Consider the following 20,187-nt stretch of genomic DNA (forward strand, 5'->3'; position numbering starts at 1 on the left):
GTGGGGTGTTTGCTATTAATATATGGTAATTTATTTACCTTTCTGTTTTTGTCATATGCTGAATCAGCTCCTAGAATGCTGCTCACTTCCACGTAGGGATATTTCTTCTCCAGAACACTAATTACATTCTCCACTTTCAGCTTCTCTCCAGTCCGAACCTTGTTGTACATCTGCAAAGCAAAACAACAATCAGATTGCAGAGAATTTGATGAAAATCAAAAATACACTGTGGGAAACCGCTGAAAACAAACAGTCAGGAATATTCGTGTACAGAAGAACGGTGTTATGCTTTTCTTTTAATGTAATTTAAGAACATTAAAGCTTATCTGACTGTTCTTGCTCCATGCTATCTTTTCCGCTTTTAAAAAGGTTATGATATCAAAAATGTAGTTTAATGTTAAGCAACAGTGGATTAACTATTTATCAATTTTAACCCCTTGAAATGCTAAAATGTCAGCAGCAGGAGGAGTGAGCAACTCAACCCACGGGCTAAGAGCCCAGCCTGGGAAATCGTTTGGACAGTACGGGTTGCTGAAGCAGGATGTGATGAACTCTGACCTGAAGACATTTTTCCCGACCCCAGAGTTCAAAGACCAATGCAGAGCTCCCTGTAGACTCTCAGCCAAGACTGACAACGCAGCATGGCCAGGATTCAAACTAGCAAGCTCCTGAGCATGTCACATCATGCACTTCTGCATGGTGGTCCATTTACTGAGCGACTAGGGTTCCCTACTGGTGGACTTTATACCCCTGATGTTAACAACAGTTACATACAGTTGTTACAGCCTGGAAAGCATGTTGATTGTCCATTTCTTCTGATATATAATTAAAAGCTCTGAGTAAAGCAACTCCAGTATCCTGGAGTCCATCAATATCTTCAGAGTTGTCAACCACAAACACCAGACCAATCCTGGATAATAGAAAAAAATAATAATAACCAACACAAATCAGAGGCAATTACCTGTTTACTAGAAATCTAACCATGTACAACTATTAAGTCTTATCAATAAAAACAGTTTGCTTTATTTTTTAAGTTTCAATGCAACTACTTACAATGGTTAGTTTGTTTGTAATACTTATTTTGAAAGATTCTACAAAAAAAACAACCATCAAATATCTGTCTCAGTTGCCACTTCAAAAGAAACAATTCAACAGTTTGCATAACTGAACTTACTTAGCCGATGGGCTTACCTTAATGGAATGTGATTGTTAAAGAACATTTCAACCACATTTATCAACTCTGCAGTGCTCTCGTCTGTGGGGTCAACTATAATTACCTGAAAATACACATATCATAGAGTTACACTGCTGTATTAGTACAATTCAAATACGTACGTACTCTCTACTAACTAACAGAAATAGAAGCATTCTCAAAGATCAGGTTGGTCCTGGGCTGTGAGATTAACTTCTGTTTGTTCCTGAGGCAGAGTATCAGGGGTGCTTGTTCCTGCTTTAAATTGCCACAAACCAAAAGATGTTTGCATTATCTTGCCTCTGGGTCCTTTCAGGGGACAGTGGCAGCTGTTGCTGGCTTTTCCCAGTCTGCTTTTTCTCTGGCTTTGTCTAATTGTCTAATTTTGGCATGCTTCTTGTTCTTTGTTAACTGAGTGATTACCAACACAACAGATATGCTACATTTTGAACATTTAGGAAATTAGACCAACATTTTTTTATTGCTTCAGCATTACTTGATTGAACTTTAAGATACCGTATATGAAGTTATGTGCTTACAAAGTTGTGGAAGTTCTTCCTGATCTGTCGGATGACTCCAGGGAACGTAGGTCGAAGGAGTTCCTGCACACTGGAGGGCCATGAATCATACCTGCTGTCCGTCTCAAGGTTATTGATCCACTGAAAGAAATAACCACAAACACACCATTTTAATCAGGTGAGCAATGTACTCTAAGGGCAAGTTCAACAGCAGCACCCTTTTCACTCTGAACAAAGCGGACAGCCAGTTCACTTTCAATATAACAGATACTCATTCAGCATTCTCTTTCAGGAACACAGCTAACCTTGTCTTTCTTGTTGACTTTCCTTCTCTTATGAAACACCAGATAGTTACAGGGAGTGAGATGTTGCGCTTTATTTGCCATGGAAAAATAAGTATGTGTAGCAGAAACAAACAGAGGCATTTATCCCCTGCCACGGCTGTAAACATACAATTAGAGCCATCAGTAAAAAGCACTAACATTTACTGAAAATAATAATATTAAATACTAAAAGAACTCACATAGATGGCAGGGTTCCTGATATCAACAGCATAGTCTGAGTCTGACGGCTGCACGTTCAGCTTCAAGATGTCATGAATGACAGAAGTTTCTATCAGCAGACTGCGCAGTCCTTCCATTACACGTGCCTCATTCCGCAGGGTATCAAACACACTGTAGGCAGAAGAATGAACAAGTTTGTTAACTGTAAGAGCTGCTTAATACATCGCACAAAATTAGACCTTCAAGTTTCTATTATTAAACTAAAATTATAACAGGGCAGCAGTGTGGAGTAGTGGTTAGGGCTCTGGACTCTTGACCGGAGGGTCGTGGGTTCAATTCCAGGTGGGGGACACTGCTGCTGTACCCTTGAGCAAGGTACTTTACCTAGATTGCTCCAGTAAAAACCCAATTGTATAAATGGGTAAATGGTATGTAAAAAATAATATAATTTTGTGTAAAAAATAATGTAATTGTATGTAAAGATAATGTGATATCTTGTAACAATTGTAAGTCGCCCAGGATAAGGGCGTCTGCTAAGAAATAAATAATAATAATAATAATAATAACAACAACTATGTGTAAAGGAAGTTTTCATTAAAAGGACAGCTACTGCTCTCGTCAGCCTGAGATCACCAAGTGAAAACTGTACCCAACTGTAACCCATTAAAAGTGTGCATGCATTTTTTTTTGTTATTTAGAGTAAACCTTGTATAAAAAAAGGTGGTAGTTGCATGCTGACCATTTAAAAATAGCAGTATATAGAACAGTAAACTGGCGGTTATATATTTGCTTATAGCTCACAATTGTTACAGTGGGTGGAATCAAATAAAACAAAAAAGAGAGACATAACATTGTCACAATGGTCAGCTAGGACAGGAGCTGTTCAAGAAAGACATGTGACCATTACTCAACAATATGCGAGTTACAGTGGCATGACACTCAAATTGAGCATTTCACATAATAATGGGAGTATATACCTGAAAATATCTTGCACATCCAAGTCAATGTGAAGGCCATTGATGAAAAGTGCAGAGTCACCAGGCTGTAGGCCTAAAGTTCCTTTGAAGTACTAAAAGGAGAAACAGGTAAACGTGCAATTAGGGCCACGCATCTCAATTCAATACTTGGTTCATCAATTGAGTCTTTGTTATTTTTTACTTTTGAAGTGTTACAGAAGATGTTAAACAATACCTATACAAAGTCAAACAGCTAATAACTGAGATGATGGTCAATGCTGACAGAAATTGAGGAAACCACCACTGCACAGCAATTTTGCAGTTTTTCCATGGTTATACAGTACAGCCTCGCTATAACGAACCTGTTGTGGTCCAAGCCTTTTGTTCGTTATATCGAGGGGTTCGTTATAACGAAAGGACAATCAAAATGAAGGATAAACTGTTGGAGTAAGTTGAAAATTAAATGTACCTGTTTGTTTCATGTATGCAGTATTCTGCCTTTGCTTTATCCAATTCGTTAAAGAATTAAAACGCAGTACAAAAAGCAAAACTCCAGAATTGAAGCTAAACTTTTATTCAAAATCAAATCTGACATGAATCGTTTCAAAGTCCACCACATTTTAATCCAACATGCAAGAATCCCAAACTGATCTTTTATTCCAAATCAACCCAACATGAAATGTTTGACATGAAAGAAAAGTTAAATCAGAGCCTCATTTTTTTTTTCATTGTTATTTTCCTTCTTGAATCAATGTTTGCTGAACAAGCCAAAAAAAGAGTGTTTGACAACCTATATTCACGACAGATATATACCTGCAAGGGTGTTATAGCGAGGATGTACAGTACTGTGCATTTACTATAGTTGCCATGCTTTTTAATATGCTTTTCCAAATCTCTCTGGGCTTTACCATGCTTTCACCATACTTTACTTGTACAAGATCAGTAATGATAACATCACAGATTCATGTCAAATTTCATTAATTTCCACACACTGCAGCTAAAATAACAGTGCATATTAAAAAGAGGGACAAAAAATATTATTTACCGATCTAAAATACATGTCATTTTAGCGGACGATGGACTGTTTTGGATTGATTTTATTTATTTTTACGTTTTCCTTTTTAAGTTATATATCAGTTCAGCAAACTACATTTGTATTACACTTAGAACATTTAGTAAGTATTCAGCAGCTCCCAACCATTATCATACTAAAAAAATGTGTTTAAGTAATGATTCTTAAGGGAGTGGCTTACAAGTCAATGGATGGCTCTCATGTGCTCAATAGACACGCTGTGGAGTTAACTGGGTTCAATAAATGGTAAGGCTAGAGGCAAAACTGTTCATTGCAGTGTATTGTGGGAGACATGTTTGAGGACTAATTTCCCCAAAGAATTACTGCAGTGGAACCAAAGGAATACAACTAATACATTCTTACAGGTTACAGCGTAGCAGATAATTTTGATGGTTATAAGCATTTTTTGTTTTGCTCGTTTGCACACTTTTTTTCATTAAGAGGTAACCACTGTTTTTAATGGAGATATGCATCACCAGTTATCTCCATTTATACATCATGCTTATATGAACAGTACATTACACAGAGGCTTTACAAACACATTAAAGCAGCTAGGAAAAATGTTATCCATTCACATAGTAGCAGTAACGTAATGTTACATTCTCATAGCCTATTTACATTTGAGCAGCGCTTTGTACACCACCTTTACTTGGTAATAACATCCCCTGTTTCACTCTCTTGCCTTATTGGAAATGTAGCTGCTGATCTCAGGCTTGGATATAATGCTTAGTTGACCGTGGAGTTGCTGGTGGTAATGTAGAACTAAATAACTAAAATGAAATAGATATTTGCTTTATACTACAACTTTTACTTTTGTTTTATAACTGAATTATTTGCAAATTTCTTAAGTAGCATTATGTTATGCCGAAGTGTCCTGATAATATGAAAATCAGCTCATTTAAAGGCTTAAAGGATTATTGAAACAATCAGTTACGGTTATATTCATTACTGAGCAAAGCTTAACTACCTGTACTTGAGAATAATTAACTTGTATTATTTTTAAGTTTTAAGGGGACAGTTAGAAAAGCAGTAATAAATCGGAGCAGACTTCTGGTCAGTTCAGGGCACTTGATAATGCTTCTTCCGTATCAAGCTGTTTGATCTGTGCATATGTTTACATGCATTTATCACAGTGAACTCTGATTGCTTAGCTTGGTGTACTGGACCATTCAAAACAACTTGCTTATAAAATTATGAAACATGCAGAACTACTCATATATCAAATATGTCTATTAAGGTCAAATTAACTAAGAAACAGGCTCATATTAACCATTAACCAGATCTGAAAATTATCAACTCCTACACCTATTTGTCCATCTCTTGTGTTTACAATGCAACATTTTAAATTGTATCAGTAAGCAATATAACACAATGTGCCAGTGGTTAGAGATGCTTACAGATAGGGCTGGGCTCAGCTAAAAGTAGGTGTTTGTGACCACTTCACATAAGTTTCATAGTTATGACAGGTACATGTCCCCTTAACACCTACCTTCTGGTTTTCTTCCACTTCTTTCCTGAGTTCAGAATTTACCACAGTTCTTGTAATGGATCTGTAATAGAAAATAAAAAAAATAATTAAAAACCAATTAAAAAGTTAAGAATCTTTGTTCCTCTTGAAAAATTTTAACTAAAGACTTACGGAAATCTAATCTCTTCTCAGTCTATTAAGTTGAAATATAGTACTAATCAGGACTGCTGACAGCTCATTTTCGGGTTCTTTTAATTAAGTGCATTTTTCTTTATTACCATAGTTTCGTAATTATATCGCACTAGCTTGGTGCTTTGAGTGGGCTTGAAGTGTGCTTTATTGAAGTACTTTATAATGGCTTTTGCAATCACTTTGAAAATCGCTGTATCCTAATGTAACAGCCTATGTCCTGTCTGTGAAGACAGTATAATTAATTTTTCAAAAATTAAATGTGTTAAATAAATAAATAAAATAATCAAATCAAGCGCTTCTGATATTTAAATAGTGCAAAACTAGTATAAAAAAAAATTGTAAAAAAAGGAGACAAAACAATACAGCTGCAAAGATAGAACTAAACGTTTCAGCAGCTGTGCTAAATGTTACAATTCATCAAATGAAGTACAAAATAAATTACCTGGTCAAGCCAGTATAACAATTGGTCTCAACAAAGAGATTGTTAACAGGATCAAACATTTCTATTCATCTTGATGTAGGATACCGGACATTCCTCCAAACAAATCAATAAAAAAATCAAAAAGTAAAGCGTATATTGTCAAATAGACTAAAGTTCCAGTAAATGCGATGTTTTCCTTTTTAGGATTTGAAAAAGAAACAGTTTAAGATGTTTAAAACAAAATGGTAATGCAAATGAAAAGGGTCAGCAAAATACACAAATATACAAGTATGTCAGTAACATACATTCCCCGCTATGCTGTAAATTCAAAATCAGATGGATGAACCCCATGGATTTTTGAGGTGTGACAACTTTGAAACTCTCAACCCCACAAAAAAAAAGTTTATTTAGAAAAGTATTACTGTAACTAATAAAACCTAGCCAGTTGCCTGCATTACCTGGCCTTGTTGGGGAAGTTCTGGCTAAGATCCCTCATGACCATCAGAGCTTCGGCTGAAGGAGCTGTCAGGATTCGAGCTGCTGTCTGGAAACTAAGATCTGAAATAAGAGGTATTATTGTATTTATTATATTATTAACCCGTGACATTACAGGTTAACCAATGCTGCAGTTAACAAGTGCTGCCCATTACACTGGATATGAACAGGTAGTGATATAAATAAAGTGAACACATGTTGCAAATACCTTGCAACTGCCAGACCTTCAAAGGCGCCATCTCATTGGTACTTTCCACAAGGTGCTTCCTTAATTCTTTGAGTTGCTCCTGCATATCAGAGTATAGTGTCCTACAAGAGAGAGAGAGCAATCCGTCTCACTTCATTTAAAGAGATAAGAAATATCTCACGAGGAGAAACATCATCTCACTTTCAAGTAGTGCTGGGACCAATACAGGATTTTGATGTTTGGATATTCGCTCAATTTAAATATTCGTTCGGATGTTCGTTCATTTTTCAAAAAGTAATAAAAGCCATTACATTGCTCTGAACGCAGGCAGAGACAGCATAGTAGCAGGGGCAGAGGGCATGGCCGTGGCCCCTGTGTGTGTGCCTTTATTTTACAGCAAGACCTTACAATATGTAACAATTACAAATAGAAAAATATCCCAGGAGTAAAGAATAAGTTGTGTAGGACTTACTTTACCCTAGTGAATTAACTACAAAACAAAGGATGCCAAATAACAGTTCAAGTTAAATGTTGTTTTGTTTATTACCAAAATAAATTGTACATAAAGTTGACAACGCATTTTATTTTATTTAATTCCTTGCCATTGCCGTTTCTCCACAGTAAACAGTGGCCATAGACACGTTTTCATAAACTAATAGCACAAGGTTTACTTGTGCCTTTTTGTAGCTGAACAAAACTGAAATTTAAACTTTCAACACTTGTATCCACTTTATTCTGTACTGTAGGTATTTGTACTCCACTGTCCAATACGATTTGCATTGTGGGCCTTGCGTGTATCTACATGGGGCGGTATAGACCTCAGTCATCTATTGGAAAGCTCTATTAGCAATGGTTTCCCGGTTTCCTGCAGTGTAAGGTATCAGAAAAATGCTACTGCATTTAAGAGTTTTGGGTAGCAAAATGCTACAAAATATACGTTTACTTTTAAGCTTGATATATACAATCTATATAAAAATCACTACACTACATTTTCAGGAAGTTGGGTACTGTTTAAGCGAGGCATTTCAGAATGACGTGCTTGCCGTTTTTTCTGTCCCATGAGATTCTGGCTCGCTCTAAAGCAGCACAACACATTTTTGTCCCAGATGGCTTTCCATAGAGATCACTATACAGGCACACGTATAATCTGGTTTGTTTACTTTTTGCTGTCTAAAACTTTTAAACAGAGGCTCAAGAACTGCTGTGTTGATCCTGTGTGTTTTTTTATATGTATTAAATTTCACCTATCACACAGAGCTATTTTCCATTTTTTAAAACTGTCACACAAATTCTGGTGAGGCAGTAAATAAGTAAATAAGGTATTTCTGTCATTTGTAGCGAACATCTGATTTCTGTATCCAAATACATGTAAAATAATATTCATTCGAATATTCATATATTTGTCCAAGCACTTCTTTCAAGTGTGTCCTGTTCTTCATTGCTTGTAAGAAAACCCTTGATTTTTGATTAGACTGTTGCCAGATTTCACTCCATGTCAATACCAGTTAAAACAGGGCAGCAGTGTGGAGTAGTGGTTAGGGCTCTGGACTCTTGACCAGAGGGTTGTGGGTTCAATCCCCAGTGGGGGACACTGCTGTTGTACCCTTGAGCAAGGTACTTTACCTAGATTGCTCCAGTAAAAACCCAACTGTATAAATGGGTAATTGTATGTAAAAATAATGTGATATCTGTATAATGTGAAATAATGTATAATGTGATATCTTGTAACAATTGTAAGTCGCCCTGGATAAGGGTGTCTGCTAATAAATAAATAATAATAATAATAATAATAATAATAAAACTGATCCTCTGCAACATACAGCTCTAAGGTTAACAACAAATTCATGCCTCACTACACATTTCTCCCACAAACTACTGCTTTATTCTATATTATTAGGTATTTTGTAATGAATATATTTAATGGCTGTTTTCATGGAAGAAAGCTGTAAACCATATTAGGACCAACATATTAATAATTGACAGACATAGTACAATCAAACTGTTAAATTATTCCAAAATCAGACCTCCTCCACAAAATGTTTTGGCCAGTAAAAACAATAATTAGGAGTTCTTACTTCAGTTTTCCAAAGAGAAATCCCTGAACTTCATCAACAGGGTCATTCTCGCCATACAGTGTAGCATTTACTTCAGCCCCTGCAATTTAAAATCCAGCATTTAACCAAAATGTAATGTCATATTAGAACAAGGGTTTTCTTCATAAGTAAGTGCCTGTTTATATAAGTAGAAGAAAAAAAAATCCAAAAAATTGACAGCTTGGTTTTCAGAAATTATAGCTTTTATGTTAATATTGTAAATTCCTTTTTTCAGGAGCAAACTGAAAACAGTCTAACAAAAAGTAACAGTGAAAACTGTCTGCTAAATGAGGAAAACCTTAAACCTCACAGGATGGCACAGTAAAAGGTGATCACTACAGAAATCTGGGATGTCAACACAGTGCAGTATGTTACTCTTGCAGTACTCTAATACATGCAGATACCTTATGTCAGGGGTTTTCAACCGGGGGTAAGCGTACCCCTGGGGATACTTCTAAGGGTCATAGGGGGTACGCAGGACGACTCCGAATTTATTTTTTTAACAGTATTATATAGTATCTCTAAACCACTGTGCATAAATATTACATTTTTGTTTAGCAACTCAAAGCAAACTGCAGATACAATTAAAAAAAACACAGAATATATCACGTTCGTACTTACACATACGCGATTTTGATTGAGTGGACAGGATTTCCACTAGGGTGGATGAAGCAGGTGTCTGGCAATTGCGCCTATGTACAGCACTCTGTGCTGCTTTCAACTTGATGTATAACTGAATACTAATTATTATTCATATTATTTAGTCATTTAGCAGACGCTTTAATCCAAAGCGATTTACAAAAACTTGTGTGTGAACCTCCTGGTAATAAGCCCCTTTCTTTAACCTCGGCTGCATTTTAGTAACAGCAATAACGGCTGGTTGAATTTGTTTTCGGTGTTTGATGAAATGGACACATTGCTTACTTGCAAAACAAAAAAAGAAAACACAGGAGTCTACAGAAAATGCAAAGTGCCAGAAAGTTATACCGAATCCCTTCGGATAATTTTTATGTTGGCTTTAATAAAAAACGTTATTGAGGTAAACATTTTATATGGCACACATAATTATGTGGCGATGGGAAGTAAACATTAACGTAAAAAACATTTACAGTGCACACTATTTTGCATTATTTATACTAACTTTGCCAAATAGAAATTGAATGTGACTGTTTCCAGAAAGATTTCTTAAAACTTGTCTTTTAATTCTGTGCATCCAAATACTTAAGTTTTAAGAATAAGCCTACTGTTTGTTATTCTGTCCTAAAACAGCAGTTTGTCACCCAAACTGGGAGGAGAAGAAATGTGTTAATCAGATTATTCTCCATTTTATTGCAACTGTTGTGCCATTCAGTAGAGCGAAAAATTGTAAAGGGGTACTTGAGCTGAAATCTCCAGACAGAAGGGGTACAGTTTCAAAAAAAAGGTTGACAACCCCCTGCCTTAATTTATGTATATACACATAAGACAAACATGTCGTACTTTGATTATGAAAAAAGCATAATATAAATCGGCATACCTTGGACTTGAGTATCATCCTTGGCTTTGTACTCTTGGTTCTTGATTGCCAGTTCAACACCATATCCGGAGAGGAAAACTTTACTTTGACTGGGATTCTGTCATTTCAAATAAATTGTCAGTAAATACAAATACAAATCCCCAATCAAGGCTACACTGGCCAGAATTTAAAATGAGTGGGGATAGAACTCATTCAAAAGTAGGCGAGCGTGAACTAGATCATATAATTCCCTCAAGATTATTTGTTAAATAATTCTTGTATCACACTTCATCACATGTGTATGCTGAGTTTTCCAGCAAAAACAATAAAAAATATATGCGACTTAAACATGGTCATATTCATGCCCCATAGCGGATTTAACAAAGAAGTAGAAAACAAATTAGAATGAGAATGTTTGCTATCACTAAGATTATTACAGTACTTTATTTACTGTACAACAGACCAACTTTAATTACTCTGATAGTAGAAGATCATAAACAAATGTTTTAATAGTATAGTTAACTCATTATTATTATCAACTCGTCAGTTTGGGTTAAAAAAAGATGAGGCTCATATGAACTGTGTTATAGGATACTTACCACAATGTAATGTCGGAGGATGTAGGTGATCTCCCCACTGTTGGCCTTTGAAACAAGGAGTTGATGGAATTTGGAAAACTCTTTGTTGCCCATCTGAGCGTACAGAACAACCACAGGGGTGTCTGGACTTGAGGACGGAAACTTGTGATCTCCTTTAAACAGGTATGGCTTTGGCCTAGGAAATATGAGCAGATTATCACTGAAAGCAACAGGTTATACAATTGTACAATATGACTGCATCCTTCAATATGACGTTTTGGTGTACTCTATTTGTTATAACACAAAAAACATCCCATGTCATACATGTGTGCAGTTTGCAATCAGATGGTTTAACAACTGTCGGGAAAAGCCACCGCTGGATATATTACAGCATTATAGTAACCAGTGAGTCAAAAGTGACTACCTAAGCTGATACCATTTTTCAGTTTTATTAAATGTTATCTTAAATTGCAAAAATCTAAAATTGGGGGTGTATATATATATAGATATATAGAGATATATATATATATATATATATATATATATATATATATATATATATTTTTTTTTAATTTAGTCCAGCAGTTTTTAATCCTTCTCTTCTCATAAATCAGTTGTTTAATGAGCTGGGCTGTCCTATCTATGTTTCTGGGATGCTTTAGCACACAAGTGTAAACATTAACTTAATACTTCCTTTTAATATGTAGTTTTGACATGGGTATAGTAGATGTGATCATCCAGTCATTTGCCATCTAATGCAGTAATAAGTTTTGATGGATCAGTAATTTCTCATGTAAGTACCAGGCAATGGTTGAAATCATTTGAATATACCTCTCTGAAGCGGTCGCCAGCAGGGCGTTCAGACTGTCTTGATTGCAAGTTGTTTCACCATGAACATTGAGGAAAGCCTTGCATCCGGAAGGAGGGGGCTCATTTGTAGCAATCTGTGCAACACAAAACAGCATGACCTAGATTGTGGGCCAGTTCATAGTAACAATAGTGATACTGACACACACACACACACACACACACACATTATGTATGTATGTATGTATGTATGTATGCATGTATGTATAAATAAATAATTTAGCAGGTATCATTTATACTACAGCACCAGTAATTTCCACTACCACCTGTAATTCAGAGAATTACAGGTGGTACAAAACATTAATGTACTTGCTCTGTCTACAGTTGTATTGGTGGGTTTACAAGTTATAAAACATTACATAAACAAGTAAATCAGCAACATACATATTCCCCACCAAAACAATCCACATAGGAATGTAGCAGTTTCAAGAAATATCATATTTGATAACAGCTGTGGGCAACAAATAATGTCTTATTGACAATGGCAAAAAAAATACTGCATTGTCAGCATAACTGGCATTACTGGCACATTCACTTACAGCAGATTCTGACTCTAGCTCTGGAATGCACTTACCTGCTGAAAGGACTGTACTGTGGAAGAGTATGCACGCAAAGAAAGGGCAAACTTCAGCATGCTGAGCTGCAGATGGGTGAGGAATTGGCTGGCTCTCTTCAGTATCAGGTGATAGTAAGAGTGATCAGTATCTGACAGGTAAAAGAACAAGCTGTTAGAAATCATTCAAGCAGAAAACTGAAGCACAAGGGAGCACAGATTCATTGACTGTCCAGGTGATTCCAGTAACTGTTAAACAGTGCTTTAAGTTAGTTTATTTTAAGGCAGTTTTTCAGTCTCTCAAACAGTGGGTCAGTAATAATATATATATATATATATATATATATATATATATATATATATATATATATATACACACACACACACACACACACACAGAGTACCAGTCAAAAGTTTGAGTACACCTGCATGAAACCAGGTTTTTCATGATTATCTATGCTTTTAACTGTATAAACTTGTCTATGAACACTTAATATTTCATTATATGATACGTGTACTTATATCATAAGTGAATTGCATTCAAACATTTTATTCTTAAATGAAAATGTAAATCTTGTCAATTTCAATGAAATGGTCACCCAAAGCAAGGGGATTTCAGTCTGAAGCCCAAGTCAGTTAAAAGTCTGAAATGTGTATAACACGGTGTTAGAACACTGGTCTAAGTATAAAAGTGTCTTTGTCAGATGTTCTCCGAGTTAACTAGCATGTTACCTAATTAACATTTTGTCACCAATTATTGTTAACAGGTGAGGGTCCATGATTACTATAAATATAGGTAGCATAGGCACACGTTTGTCATTCCTGAATGTAAGGGAGCAGAAAATGACAAAATACGCTCAGTTAAGCAAAGAAAAAAGACAGTCTGTAATTACTTCAAGAAATGAAGGTCAATCTTTAAGACAAATCGCAAGAACTTTGCAAGTGTCTGTAACTGCTGTGGCCAAGACCATCAAACGATTTGAAGAAACTGGCACTCATGAGGACCGAACAAGGTCAGGCAGGCCAAGGGTGACCTCAGAATCAGAAAACAAGTTCATTCGAGTCACAAGTCTGCGAAACCGGCGATTAACTGCCCCTGAAATACAAGCTCAGCTAAATGCTACTAGAAGTACAGATGTTTCAACATCAACTGTTCAGAGGAGATTGCGTGAAGCTGGCGTAACTGGAAGAATTGCTGCAAAGAAACCATTGTTAAGAGTGCAGAATAAGAGGAAGAGACTTGCCTGGGCCAAAAAACACAGAAACTGGACGTTTGAGGAGAGGAAGTCGGTCTTATGGACTGATGAGTCAAAATTTGAAATATCTGGGTCCAACCGCCGAGTATTTGTAAGACACAGAGAGGGTGAGCGCATGAGTTCTGCATGTGTGGTTCCCACTGTCAAGCATGGAGGAGGCAGTGTCATGATCTGGGATTGCTTTGCTGGTGACAGAGTTGGTGATCTTTACCAAGTCCATGGCAAACTCAACCAGCATGGCTATCATAGCATACTTCAGAGGCATGCCATTCCATCAGGATTACGGCTAGTTGGGCAGTCCTTCATTCTTCAGCAAGATAATGACCCGAAACACACCTCAAAGTTGTGCAAGAACTATTTATTAAAGACTGCTGTCTCTATGACAGAGCCAAAATGGCGCCAGATGTACTGTAGCAGCAATGGCAACTTAATTTCTGTTATATGTTATATATACATAATGTGTGTGTGTGTATATATATATATATATATATATATATATATATATATATATATATACACACACACACACACACACACACACACACACACACACACACACACACACACACACACTACCGGTCAAAAGTTTTAGAACACCCCCATTTTTCCAGTTTTTATTGAAATTTAAGCAGTTCAAGTCCAGTGAATAACCTGAAATGGTACAAAGGTAAGCAGTAAACTGCCAGAGGTTAAAAAAAAAGTTTAGGTTACCAAAAACGGAAAAATAATGTACATTTCAGAGTTATACAAAAAGGCCTTTTTCAGGGAACAAGTAATGGGTTAACAACTTACAGCTGTTGCAGCAATGGAAGTAAATTAAGCCTTGAAAGTTGATGCTAACAATTCCTACAGGTGTCCCAATTTTTGTTGATTACTTACAAACCCTCTGTCTGTATAAAAGCAGTGTTGGAACAGACTGTGTTACTACACCCTCTTAAGCATTATTTGGACAGTATTGTACTGCAGGAAGTAGTATATTGCTCTCATAATGGCGAGAAAAATGCAATTAACAAAGGAAGACAGACAGACCATTATAACCCTTAAAGTGTAGGTCTTTCCTTTAGAGAAATTGCAAAGAAAGCCAGGGTGTCAGTGAGTACAGTTTCCTACACCATCAAAAGGCACTTGGAAACTGGAGGAAACTCTGACAGGAAGAGGTCTGGCAGACCCAAAGCCACAACAGAATCAGAAGACAAGTTTCTGAGAGTCAACAGCTTGCGTGATAGGCGGCTCACAGTATAACAGCTTCAAGCACAGCTTAACACTGGTCGAAGTAAGCAAGTCTCAGTTTCAACTGTGAAGAGAAGACTTCGAGCTGCAGGTTTGACAGGTCGAGTGGCAGTAAGAAAGCCATTGCTAAGATGGCAAAATAAGAAAAAGAGGCTTGTCTGGGCAATGAAGCACCGTCAGTGGACTACTGAAGACTGGAAGAAGGTCTTATGGACTGATGAATCAAAATTTGAAATCTTCGGTTCATCACGCAGGGTTTTTGTACGCCGTCGAGTAGGCGAAAGGATGGTTCCTCGGTGTGTAACACCAACTGTCAAACATGGAGGAGGAAGCATGATGGTCTGGGGCTCTTTTGCTGGATCCAGAGTCGGCGACTTGCACAGAGTGAGTGGCACCCTGAACCAAAACTGCTACCACAGCATTTTGCAGCGCCATGCAATACCCTCTGGTATACGCCTAGTTGGTCAGGGGTTCATCCTACAGCAAGATAATGACCCAAAACATACCTCCAGGCTATGTCAGAACTACCTTAGAAGAAAAGAACAAGACGGTAGGCTTCAAATCATGGAATGGCCAGCAGTGTCTCCAGACTTAAACCCCATCGAGCTGGTTTGGGATGAACTGGACAGAAGGGTGAAAGCAAAGGAACCTACAAGTGCAACGCATTTGTGGGAACTTCTGCAACAGTGTTGGGAAGAATTTTCCGAACAATATTTGATTTCCATTGTAGAAAGAATGCCACGAGTGTGTTCGGCTGTTATATCTGCAAAAGGTGGCTACTTTGATGAGTCAAAAATGTAGATTACATTTTGTTAAACAAAATGATTCCATGATTTCTTTTTTATCTCCAATTGTTTATTTGTTCTGTTTTTTGTTTTAATTTCTACATTGAGATATTAAACTGCGTACATTTCAATAAAAACTGGAAAAATTGAGGTGTTCTAAAACTTTTGTATATATATATATATATATATATATATATATTACGGCTAGTTGGGCAGTCCTTCATTCTTCAGCAAGATAATGACCCGAAACACACCTCAAAGTTGTGCAAGAGCTATCTGGCGAAGAAGGAAAGTGAAGGACAACTCAATCTAATGACCTGGCCTGCCCAGTCTCCAGACCTCAATCCCATAGAACTTGTATGGGACGAACTGGACAGAAGAGTTAAAGCAAAGCTACCCACAAGTGCCCTACATCTCTGGGAATTGCTGCAGAAGAGCTGGGAAGACATGTCGGGCGATTTCCTGCTGAAACTTGTTAACCGAATGCCTCGTGTTTGTGAGGCTGTTATTAAGGCAAAAGGTGGCTATTTTGAGGAATCCAAGATTTAGAGACAATTTTCAATTTTCTTGAACATTGCTTTGATACTCCTTATGTTTTGTTTTGTATATTGTAACGTGTTTTCATTTTCAAGTATTTACAGAAACGTATACAACATAAAACATTGTCATTTATGAAAAAAACCTAGTTTCCAGCAAGTGTACTCAAACATTTGACTGGTACTGTATGTATGTATGTATATATATATATATATATATATATATATATATATATATATATAGTACCATTATCCATGCTTTCATTAAATTGGGCAGGTAGTTTCATATAGCCTTACTGGCTGAGGAATATGTGACACATGATCAATTTTTCCAGTTTCTACAAAATAAAACTACCCATAATCACAACAAAGTAAGAAATAAAATCATATTTATTATACAGTAAATGTGTTTTAATCATTCTCAGATACTGAATTGTAAGGCTGGGGTGATGCATTGATTCATTGTATTGTTTAATCGCCATCAATGGTCAAGCACGTGCATAATTGTATTTATTTTACAATTTTTTGTTACATTTGACACCGTTTCCCACATTTTCACCCCTTTCATAAAACATAAAGTAATTGTATTTGGGCTCATTTTACACCACTACACATAAATGAATGGTGGATAAACAATCAAGGTCGCTTTCCAAAAGTAGCCCGCTTGGCTGGAAGCATCTTAAGGATCCCAAGAACTTCAGTCTCCAGTGACGGGTTTTCGGCTAAGCTGGGCAGATTGTAAACAAGCTCCATTCGTCTTTAAAAGCAAAGTATACGGATGCTAGCCTGTTTCTTAAATACAAAATATAATATTTGGACACTAACATACAAGGCTGTTGTTGCCTAAGATGAATATGGGTTTACTTGTTTAAGTATTCAACTGATTATTTTCGTGCTTTTGCTACTAGTTGGCACCAACTGATTAAAATAAGGTAAGACATTTAACTGATGTAATAGTTTGATCATTTAATAGTATATTATCAGTAGCTCTAAATGTATTACTTCTGTTAGTTTTGGTGAAATTCTTTAAGGAACATGATGCATCAATGGTATAAAAAAGGAGGCATCTTCCCAGCCTTACTGAATTGATCATAACTCTTGTCTAGCATGTCTGAAACAATATGGCACAACAGCTCACAACCCAGTAATTGTACTTCAAATTGGCTAAATAAATAAAAGGAAAATGGGTGAATAAAAAAAATACAGTATATGTTTAGGTGTTTAGGAAAACAGTACCTCCATGTTCATTGGGACCAATTTCTTGATTAACTTCCACAAAATCCCAGAAAATATCCTGGCTTTCTTCTGCTAAAAATTCACTGTAGTGTGGGGAAAAAGGATGTCATTGTGGTTGCTCGTACTTTTCATTAACAAAGAGAGAACCGACTTTACTGCTCAGTAAATCCAGAGACTTGAGAGAAGGTAGATTCTAAGTGTTTCTAAAGTGTATCAAAACTTGAGAAGTCTTGTAATAATCGATTTTGGTTCCAAACTGTTGCAGACAGACACCATGCAATCATGGCCGTAACTAGCTATGAGGACACTGAGGTCATGTCCTTGATTGTTTTTTTGCATTATCACTACTGATGCTTATGTAAAAATTCTGGTAAAGGACAAAAGACTCCTAATTTTCTCTGTTGGTTTGACGTACAACATAGAATAGTAAATACCATGCAGTCTTATACATACTGCCAGCTATAGCTTGAAACCCATTTGAGCTCAGTACAATGTCAGCTCTGGTTATGACGCTGCATGCAATGGCCCACCAGTTGTGTTGGAAACAAAATTATTTTTATTATTATTTTTATTATTATTATTATTAGTTTATTTAGCAGAAGCCTTTAAAAGCCAATGAGCAGCACTTGCAAAATACAACCAGATCCATTACTTCTTGTTTTCTGTAGCCAGCAGAAATCAGTTAACTGGAAGCAGATGGAAACTGTTTTTGACAAGACAATCTTACCTTGCTTCAAGCAACAACGGAGTTGATGGCCATTTTGCGGTTAGACTAGTTGTTACACCTTTGGAGTCACCCATTACAGGGGCAGCACAGAGCCAAGTCAGTACCGAAGCCGTAAGGATCCCTATTTTAGAAAACATACCTAGAAATGAAATAGCAAACATTTAAATAACCGGTTTGCCGATACATTTTTATAGTTCATCCTGACGTGTGTGTTTTCTGGCTCTTGGATGTTACTCCTGATCTGCAGATTAATATAAAGAAGCTCCGTCTCTCTCATACAGCACCATTCACGAGCTATCATGCAGTTTTTATATAACCCAGCAAATAGAATGCCGCCAACGGTCACTGAGATGAGACGTTGAGAGTTGCAACTTTGAAAAATTAATGCAAAAAGAGGACGTTACTCTATTTCTACTTTCAAATACTTGTTGTGCATTAAAAGTCCCAGTCAGCCACTCACTCTCTCATTCTTTCAATCTGCACGGGAAAAAACAAACAGAGCTCCAAAACCAATCAACGCAGCAATCGTGGCTGTCATGTTTATCCAATAAGCGTCAAGCTGCTGTACATCCTGTATTGCGAATTAAGCTATGATAGACTATGAAGTTTCAACGATTTTTGCAGGTGTATTGAATCCTGAATGAGCAATTGGACATAAGAGGAATCCCACAATCTACAAAGTATGTTAAATCTAAATATTTTGTTAAAACGTCACAGTGAAAGAAACATTGTTGTACTTTCCAGACATACACGGTGATGTTTGTAAAAAATAAATAAATACATAAATAAAATAAAATGTAACCTTGTTGTTGTTTCTAAATTAAATCGTTATCTCTGCTGTAAAACTCTCTCTCTCTCTCTCTCTCTCTCTCTCTCTCTCTCTCTCTCTCAATAATTGCACGATGTCTGTAGAACATAAAAACCAGTGTAATGTAAATATTTAAGTGAAACTAAATCTACGATGTTTGAAAGGTTTAAGCTTGATTTCTTTTTGAAAAGCATTCTTTATTCGCTTTACTTTACCGAATAAAACTTGCATAGCTTAGTTTTAAATCTAATTTACTCACCGAACCCGGCTTTTACTCCTTTTAAAGCCGCCATGTTTGGTATGTATTAACGGGGTCCTGCGGTGCTAGAGTGGCTCAATATTTGCCATTTAATACATCATTTTCTAAGGCTGTATGAAATGTAGTCTTTAAAACGTTAATTTTATTGTTGATATGGTATTTATTGTCAGATAGAATCATATCAAAATGTAACCCGGATTTCTGGCATTATCTATAGCCACCCTGTGAGTGGAGCTAAGCAAAGAAAGGAAATTGCATGTTCCAGACAGTTGCAGCTGCGTGCATGATTTATTAAAGACTGCTGTCTCTATGACAGAGCCAAAATGGCGCCAGATGTACTGAAGCAGCATTAACCCATTTTAGCTACTTAATTTCTGTTATATGTTATGTATACATTATATATATATATATATATATATATATATATATATATATATATATATATATATATATATATATGTGTGTGTGTGTGTGTGTGTGTGTGTGTCTACATTCCCTCTTGAAACCTGCTTGACAGAATGACACTGACTGACAAATTGGCAAGCTACTAAATTGCAGAAGTGGTTACAAATTATTTCAAAAAGCTCTGTTGTAGATTAGGAAGAAAAACAGAAGCAGGGAGCCACTGTCTCACTGAGGTACTTACTGTTTATTCCTAAAGTAATACATAGAGGGTTCAGTCAGTTATGAGCTGTGCTGCTTCTGCTCTGATTCAGTCATTTGCCTTTGTTTATCAAAACAGCAGTGTGTCCAGTTATCG

The 20,187-nt window shown here is 36.4% G+C and overlaps 1 protein-coding gene across 5 annotated transcripts in view; it reads right to left on the minus strand.

Moving 5' to 3' along the window:
• Positions 1–19,611, minus strand: part of LOC117416550 (UDP-glucose:glycoprotein glucosyltransferase 1-like) — a 51,387-nt gene extending 31,776 nt beyond the window's left edge. The window contains exons 1-17 of one of the 5 annotated variants that reach the window (XM_034027693.3): positions 19,428–19,609; positions 18,361–18,499; positions 17,634–17,716; positions 12,612–12,742; positions 12,002–12,114; positions 11,192–11,366; positions 10,614–10,710; positions 9,080–9,158; positions 7,026–7,126; positions 6,781–6,880; positions 5,731–5,791; positions 3,191–3,282; positions 2,234–2,384; positions 1,732–1,851; positions 1,192–1,277; positions 775–910; positions 39–170 (exon numbers count right to left, since the gene is read on the minus strand). In XM_034027693.3, coding sequence (XP_033883584.3) covers positions 39–170; positions 775–910; positions 1,192–1,277; positions 1,732–1,851; positions 2,234–2,384; positions 3,191–3,282; positions 5,731–5,791; positions 6,781–6,880; positions 7,026–7,126; positions 9,080–9,158; positions 10,614–10,710; positions 11,192–11,366; positions 12,002–12,114; positions 12,612–12,742; positions 17,634–17,716; positions 18,361–18,499; positions 19,428–19,461 — 1,830 coding nt within the window. In that variant the 5' untranslated portion in view covers positions 19,462–19,609. Of the gene's footprint in view, positions 1–38; positions 171–774; positions 911–1,191; positions 1,278–1,731; positions 1,852–2,233; positions 2,385–3,190; positions 3,283–5,730; positions 5,792–6,780; positions 6,881–7,025; positions 7,127–9,079; positions 9,159–10,613; positions 10,711–11,191; positions 11,367–12,001; positions 12,115–12,611; positions 12,743–17,633; positions 17,717–18,360; positions 18,500–18,820; positions 19,105–19,162; positions 19,401–19,427 lie in introns of those variants that run through there. The other 4 variants (XM_034027692.3, XM_059034592.1, XM_059034590.1 and 1 more) reach the window with 4 other exon arrangements.
• Between the last annotated feature and the right edge of the window lie 576 nt (positions 19,612–20,187).

Source organism: Acipenser ruthenus, chromosome 12 (genome assembly GCF_902713425.1).
Source record: "Acipenser ruthenus chromosome 12, fAciRut3.2 maternal haplotype, whole genome shotgun sequence".
NCBI lineage: Eukaryota > Metazoa > Chordata > Actinopteri > Acipenseriformes > Acipenseridae > Acipenser > Acipenser ruthenus.